At 46.9% G+C, this 7,805-nt stretch overlaps 1 protein-coding gene across 2 annotated transcripts; it reads right to left on the reverse strand.

The window, feature by feature from the left end:
- Positions 1 to 1,492: 1,492 nt before the first annotated feature.
- LOC127308998 (uncharacterized protein At4g26485) lies at positions 1,493 to 4,166 on the reverse strand. 2 transcript variants are annotated; one of them, XM_051339968.1, is made up of 3 exons: positions 3,953 to 4,166; positions 2,859 to 3,057; positions 1,493 to 2,733 (listed from the first exon to the last, which is right to left on the reverse strand). In XM_051339968.1, exons 1-3 carry the CDS (start codon positions 4,116 to 4,118, stop codon positions 2,046 to 2,048), a joined length of 1,053 nt encoding a protein of 350 aa, XP_051195928.1. In that variant the 5' UTR covers positions 4,119 to 4,166; the 3' UTR covers positions 1,493 to 2,045. The 2 variants fall into 2 exon arrangements, 1 of the variants encoding a protein (XP_051195928.1); XR_011746402.1 differs by having other exon boundaries at positions 2,603 to 2,738; positions 2,859 to 3,858; positions 3,953 to 4,085.
- Positions 4,167 to 7,805: the final 3,639 nt, after the last annotated feature.

Here is a 7,805-nt window from a genome sequence, read left to right on the forward strand (position 1 = left end):
AAGATTTTTGCAAAAATGGCCTTAGGCCCATATGTGAGGTTATTTGCATTTTCTCTTTTTCTTCTTTGTTTCTCTTTGATCTAAATGATCAAGGTTTAGGGTTTAGTTGGGTTTAACAATGGTTCACAACCATTTTGGTAAAGTAAAAAGGCCTAGGTCAAGATTTCTAAATATGGCCATAAGCCCACATATGCTTTCTCTTTTATTTGGTTTTCTTTTTATTTGTTCCTCTTTGGTTTTGAGAAGGGTAGGGTTTAGGGTTTAGAAACATGTTCAAAAGATCAAACAAACTATCATGGCCAAATCACATCATGCATACTTGAGTACTATGCATATCAAGTGATTCACATAAAGTTTTTGTTGGCTCCAAAATTTGAAATAAGGAAATTCATTTTCTTCTTTGTTTTAAAAATTTGGGATGTTACAGAGGATCAACTTTATGACGGAAGCCTCGCTACCTTCCAACTGAAGCCACAGCACACATGTGATGAAGGTGCTACAGTGCGCAGGCCAGCAGAGGTCAGCGCACAGAAGACACAGGCAAGGACATCACGAGCCCAGGGTCAAAGCTACAGTCTAAGACCGGGTGATGTAGGCAAAGGTTCCCTTACCCGGGTTCCTTCTCTTGTAAGCCACCTCTCCATTATATAAGGAGAGTTGGCATTCCCTTGCACGGGAGGTTCAGCGAGGTTACGATTCAACTCATCTAGGGTTTCTCCCTTTAGCACATCATCTTCTTCCTCTAGCCAGCCAAGGGCTGGAGGGAAACCATTGTACCTCTCTGTGAGTTTATAGAGATCAGACAGGCAGGAGTAGGGGTGTTACCTCCTCACGAGGGCCCCGAGCCTGGGTACATCGTGTGTGCTTGTGTGTTTCTTCTCCATCTCCCCCTCCTCCGGATCACCCGGAGCACATTTGGCCACAAGATAAGCCTACCTATGATATATGTCTGTTCACCACGACGACAACATTTTTTTGAGCCCTTGCTGCTGGGGCTTACACCGTATAAAAGAATCGGCATGGAGAAAATGTGGCGGGGAAACACTCGGCAAAGAGAGGCTGCAGTCACGGAACCGTCAAATGAGGCCAAAATGGCCACGTGTCCTGCTGTTTGTCGAGTATTATACATTTGCCGAGTGTATTTTTGGGTTGTTTCCGAGTATTACCTGTTGAGCGATGCTATGCTGAAAATACTCGGCATGCGGTCAACTTCGCCGAGTATTTTTTTGGCGAGACTCGGCAACGGTGTTGTATGCTGAGTACCCGAAGTTTTACACTCGGCCAAACCGAGAATACTTTGCAAAGACGCGTTTTCCGGTAGTGATTCTCTGAGGCTTTGTAGCTGTCTAAAAAATGATTTATAGTAGTATGTTGTCTGTTTAGCAAATGATATGTTGAAAATGTGTCGAAAATATTTGCACGTGTTGGTAATATTGTTGTATTGTAATAGGATACTACAAGACTAGCTCATAGGGTAGCTGTACGACAGTAGTATTCAAGTGAGGCTCTTGTATTCTAGACCTTATATAATGAGATCAGCCACACAATGTAATCATAATTAACAACACAATAGCGACATACACACAGGGAGAGCGGTGGCCTGTTTGCTGGCACCTGGGTAGCCAATGTAGTGTTATCGTGGGCAGGAGCATCGGTGGTCATATGCCCCATCCCCCAGGGACGTAGACTTCGGCTGAACCTCATCAAGCTATCTTGGTTTCTCGTGTGCTTGGCGTGATATTCTCGGTAGATCGAAAGTTTACATGATGTATAGGAAAAAGCAGATAATGATATATAGTAACTAGTCTCGCTATTTCCTTTGCTAGCCTGGACGTGAGTCGATGTGCATTGGATCTAGGTACCACTCCTCTCTTTAGTGCAGCAAAATGGAAACGGAAAAAGTAGTACGTGTTGGAAGGTACCTAGTAAAGCACCACTCCTCTCATTAATTTGTGGACCTGACGGAAACAGAACAACAAAAGATGGAAACGAATCATCCAAGGATTCTTCTTTGTCAAAGCATGCAACCACGTTTGTCAAAGCACTCAATTCGATCGGCGAATCCATGCTTTCTCCGTTCTCCAGGTATGGTTTTTCTTGCAGAGCGGAGCTCTCCGTTCCATAAACCCATCTCCAATGCTGGGTTGCAAGCATGGCGTCTTAAACGTGGGCTTGAATTTTTGTGGTGCAATAAGCTGGACCGGAATATCTCCTATCAAAATATTTGTTGCCTCCTTACCGCAGCGTATGAAACTGCTCGCAAGTTCATCTGCTTGATTGGTGCCATGCACACCAATATCATATTTTCTTCTCTCATTGCGCCTAGCACGAACCAAGTACTTCTCAGTGTTTCTCTGACTGGCCTTCTTAACAAGATCGGAAGCAGCAGCACAAGGGGCTGTACCACTCTCCCTCTGCACCGCCGTGAATTTCCTGCTGCAAGGCTCTTCAGCTTCTTCACGTTTGAAGCGGAACTTGAAAGTGCAGGCATTACGCAGAGGGAATCCTTGGTCGCACCATTGACCGTCTCCTCTCTTTTGGTTATAACCTGGGTAGTCTTGTTTTCGAAAGGTAACCATCTCAGAAATAACAAGTGAAAACTCATGTGCTAGTTCTTCGATTTGCCATCTGTCGTAAGGCTGCCCCGTCTTGTGGCTAAGGTGGATTTCACCATCAGGACGAAGCAGGTGGCTTGCGTTGCGGAAGAACCTCCTTACTAGCAACTGATGAGCCCTACACTTCACAAGAAAAAAAAATGTTAATATGAAGTTTTTCTTAATGGAAAGTGTGAGTTGACACACAAATAATGGGAATAAAATAGATAAATAAAGATAACCATATCAAGAGAGTGCACATACTTGATCATATTGTCCTGTTGCTCGGGTCCTATGAACCCAGCATGAGGAAAATTAAAGACAATCCGATCGAACCGTCTCATCTTCAGACAAGGGTGACGCTTCATCATTTTTGCATCTACACTATGAAAAACTGTGGCCCCCAACCTTTCCAGCTTTGTTACATTTGATTGAGCTTTACCATACATGCTCGTCAGAGCGTCTGTTCATCAAATAGATTGCCAACAGGACATGCAGAGTAAATAGATAAGTTAACCTAAAAAATATCACAGTAACAAACATTATCCCTCAGAGTTTATACGGTAAGCAGGGGCAGCCTGACAGGGCTTAAATCAGAATGAAGAGTGAAGCAAATAAGAAACCTAAACTGTAAAAACTATTTAAATACGAAAAATTAGCAAAAGAATCCAAGAAAAAGTAGTTGTTACATGGAATGAAATCAAAATAATTTTGTGGGTTAGCCTGATGCCCTCGTATAGTGTTAAATTGGGCTGCAAATTGCAAAACCATATCGTCAAAACAATAGGTTATTCTAAACAGCTCTCATCAGTAAAACAGAGGATAGAACAGATTGGCCAACCAAGCTCATATATAACACAGACTGAACTTGTATAATATTTGATTTCCAACAATTAAATTGAAGAATAAAACTGGAGATAGCAATAGTGATTCTCAATGCACACGTTCCTTACGTGCCATAATTTCTAGCAGTAAGAAATTGAAATATTTTCTTCATGAGTAGTTTCAGTGAGACCACGTAGTATTCTTAACAAAATCAATAATGTTCCACTGCATAGATGTGTTAAAATAAATTACTAACACCATGTAACAGTACAGTTCTGATAAAATCACTAGCCACCACCTCAATTTATAGTATGTTGTTGTATTAGCTCTTTTTTTATCACAGAATATGAAGCCAATTTAAGGTGGTGCATCAAATCCTTGTTTAACCAGCAGAGCAGAGGATACCAAATTCTCCTAGAATCCATGTATGTACTGTACCCTACACCGGCTCCATGGCAAACGGATCAGATAAGCTTTCGAAGATGATCGACTGAGCAAGAAGAAAAATAAGTTGAGAGCAGGGTATATCGAACCGTAGGAGTCTAGGGAAGTAGCGACGAGGTTCTGGCCGGAGCCGAACGCGGCGGCGAGCGCCAGTGAGAAGGACAAGTCCCCGTCTCCAACGACCAGGATGCTCTGCGCCGAGGAGTAGTGGTTCAGCCATTTAACCACACTACCGCTCCTACGCTGCCTCCCCATTTAACTTTCGACATCGATGGCATCTAAGCTTTCTCGGTGTGTGTGTAATATATATGTGTGTGTTGTGTGTCTGAGATTTAATTTTCTTAGCTTATAAGTCATCCAAATCAGCCGACACTGTGGGGCCTGCTGTCATCTTTCTCCTTTAGTTGCTGATCGCTCTGGATATCCACCACGTGAAGCACCTCCTCCATTTTTTCCTTCCTTTCTCGAGAAGGCAGAGATTTGTGGTCCGTACGCGTACCACGTCATTGTGCAACCTCAACGAGTGTGCAATTCCTTCATTGTTTCCTCTTTCGTGCTCACTATTTTCACACCGGAATTTAATTTTTGTATGGAAACACAATGTGTGCCGTACTTGTAGATATGGAAACGCGGAAGATTTTTTTTTCGGAGGCAATCATTGCGATGAATTCATCGGTCTGAAAAGCATCAGATATTTATAGAGGTGCACAATGAGGTAATCACGCCACAGACCTACGGCAACTTATTTTTCGGAGTCTAAAACAAACCATCCAAGTTGTGAGATCCGAGAGGACACAAGCGAGCGTGACACATCGGAGATATAGCTACCCGCATCGGCGAATCTTGGCAGGCGAGCTAGGAAGCCGAAGAGAGATGAGGTCGTGTTGGTTGAAGTGGAGGGTAAGAGCATCTCCAGTCGCGTCCCCCAAACGATATCCGGGCAAAGCGCCGGATTAGTCGTTTGGGGGACGTCCGGACAAAATTTTCGTTTGGAGAAGGTCCCTTTTCTAGCCACGTCCCCCAAACGCGACCTCCAAACAAAAAGTAAGTGTAAAAGTCGTGTCCGGCGTCCCCGGTAGAGACTTTATACACAGGGGATGGGCTAGGGACGCCGGACAACATTTGGAGCACGTCCGGACCGAAGCGGCCTTTTGGGCACGCGACTGGGACGTTTTTTTGGCCGGCGTCCCCCAAATCTCTTTGGGGGACGCTTTGGGGGACGCGACTGGAGATGCTCTAAGGAGCGGAGTGTAACATCCCAGGGGTTTACCCTATATTAGTTTTGCTTGTTGTTTATCTTTTCGCATCATCATGCCATCATAAGCATTGCATATTTTTGTCATAAGCATGTTAAAAACCTTTTCCTCTAAATGTTTTTCCCTCTTATGTTCTTTTCCGAAAGAATTTTCCAATCTTGCCCACAACTATTTTGAGTATTTTGAAAAGCTTGGCATAATGTCCAATGGACATTTGCAAAAGTTTACTAAATTTTCTAAATATATTTCGGGTCTTTCTTTTTCCAAAACACTTTTCCTTTTTCTCTATTATTGCTGAAATTTGAAAGCCAGGAAAATAAAAGCAAAGGTTTAGGAGAGAGAGAGTGGCCCAGCATTCCCAGCCTACCTTCGGCCTGCTTCGACCCACCCCAAGCGCAACTAACCCCGGCCTAGGAAACCCTGCCGAATCCTAGCTCCCATGTTCATCTTCCCATCGCGCCGCACCCATCCACTCCATCCCCATCGCGCCGCACTCCCTCTTCTCCGTCCTCCCTCTCTCTCTTTCCTCCCCATCCCGGCTCTCCCGCTGCTCGCATTCCCTCTCCACCTCGCACATCGTCTCGCCTCCTAGCTCAGCTGCTAGACTTCTCCTGCCACAGCTACGCCTCTTCCCTCCATGCTCTGCCCATCTCTCCTCCCTCGCTCTGCTCTTCGGCCTCCCTGCTCGCTTAACCGAGCTGGCCCCGCTTGCCTCCACTCCGCTCCACCAGCACACACGCCAAGAACCGAGCACCGCCACTGCTCTCATGGCCGGTTCCGGCCATCCAGCGCCGCCGGCTCAATAGCCTGCTCGACACGGATGTCCGTGACCACGCCAGTGCCACCACCCTCCTGTTCTGCAGCACTTGGCCACCACCAGCTCGCCCGCGTGCAGCCAGGCCAATGCCGGCACCCCCTCTGCTCCACTTGTGTCAGTGCGCGCCGTGCCGCCTCGCGTCCGCTCGGGTGCCTTCCTGCCATGGCCAGCGCCGCCGGTGGCCACCAGCGCCTCCATGTCCTAGTCCTGCCGCTCGAGGAAGACTCTACCAGCGCCTCCCATGGATGAACCGGATGAACCATGTCGCCTCCTGGCCTCCGGGCCCCAAGCCCTGCCTTTCCACCGACGTGTCCCTCGCCGTTCGCCGATGCCTCCCACACAAAGCACCGCCATCGAGGACCTCGCCAAGATCGACCCCGACCCCGTTCGCCGCCAAGACCTTCCCAAAGCCATGCACGCTTCGCTGTCAAGTTCCACCTCACTTTGGACAGAGACCAACGCTGATACCAACTAAAGTTCCACCGCCGATGAACAAAGACGAACCCAAATACCACAGAGGATGCCACCCGAAGACCCCCGCGGCCGAACCCGAGTTCACCACCGACGTTCAAGACGATGGAATATGAAAACCTCCGACTCCGACCCAGAGATCCCGGCTTCGACTACTTCCACGACATCGACCACCTCGGCTACTTCCACTACTTCGACTACAATGCCTCGCCTGAACCGAAGATCGACAAGCCAAAGATCGCCGAACCCTAGTGTCGCATCCGTGGGAACCAGGGTCCCCCGGATCTATCAAGTGTGGGCCCCGACTAGGTTATCCCCGGCAAGCAGCGCTAGGGGAGGCCCGGTGAATGGGGCGTCGTGTCCCGCCAAGATCTTTGGCCCGGGAAAGATACAAGGAATGACATATTCGTGTGTTCCTGGGGAAGAAGGCGTTAGCGGCCGTGAGGATCGCGTGCGCAATACGCCAGTAAGCGTCGATGGACAGGGTAGTGCATCACTGTGTCAGGGTAGTCAGAGGTATCTCTCTTCCGGCACACTACACTTGTAATGATGCCCGCTTTGAAGCGATGATGCAAGCTGCGACCGGTCTACGGTGGGGTGACCGGTCAACCAACTAAGCGTTAAAGGATGCCAGGCCTAGGTGTAGGCTGGTGCAGCAGCCCATCCCGTCGGACTAACAAAGCCTAGCAGGGTGTTCCCGGGGGAGCAAAGGAATCTTGCACAGGCCATCCTGGTCAATGGTCCCGTCAGCACCCTGACATGTTTTTGTCGCGTACTGCTTTGCCGGTACCTGTGACACCCCAGAACCGGTACTATGTAGATTCTAGCGTTCCCGCCAAAATCCACACGATAACGATCTTAAGACACCCACCAAGCACAACGTGCACGGAGCAACATACACGTGATACGGGCGGAATTAACACAAGTAGTAACATTACAATATGTAAGGGTATATTGCCCCTATGTGTGGTTTTGGTAATTAATGACAACCCCTATGGACTAATGTTTTCATTGAGTTTATATGAAGGAATATTTCATAGGTACTACTTGTATTCCATATGTTGGATTCAAGTATGGATGCCATGAAGATAAAGATATACCTTGTGAATTGGCATCAAGATCATCGATTTGAAGACATATATGTGATATGATCAAGAAGAAGAAATGAAGATGGAGTTCCTATGTGGAACTCAATATTAGCCATGCTCTAGCTTATGTGATAAGCAATGGATGATCAAGATCTTGAGTGCTTGATTCCAAGTGAAGAATTCAAGTTATGGCTCTAAGTCGGTGTCATGATAGTCTCATAAGTTGAGCTATGGTTGACTAAGATTTAGAGCATGCAAACAAATGAAAAATTCTTTATACACCTCAAGATAGTATGATAGAGCATGAGAA

Source organism: Lolium perenne, chromosome 6, assembly GCF_019359855.2.
Source record: "Lolium perenne isolate Kyuss_39 chromosome 6, Kyuss_2.0, whole genome shotgun sequence".
Classification (NCBI taxonomy): domain Eukaryota; kingdom Viridiplantae; phylum Streptophyta; class Magnoliopsida; order Poales; family Poaceae; genus Lolium; species Lolium perenne.

Coding starts and splice junctions, on each gene's coding strand:
- LOC127308998 (XM_051339968.1), bottom strand. CDS start 4,118: ATGGGGAGGCAGCGTAGGAGCGGTAGTGTGGTTAAATGGCTGAACCAC. Junction 3,058..3,952: donor TACTTCCCTAGACTCCTACG/GTTCGATATACC, acceptor TTTGATGAACAG/ACGCTCTGACGAGCATGTAT. Junction 2,734..2,858: donor CAACAGGACAATATGATCAA/GTATGTGCACTC, acceptor TGTGAAGTGTAG/GGCTCATCAGTTGCTAGTAA.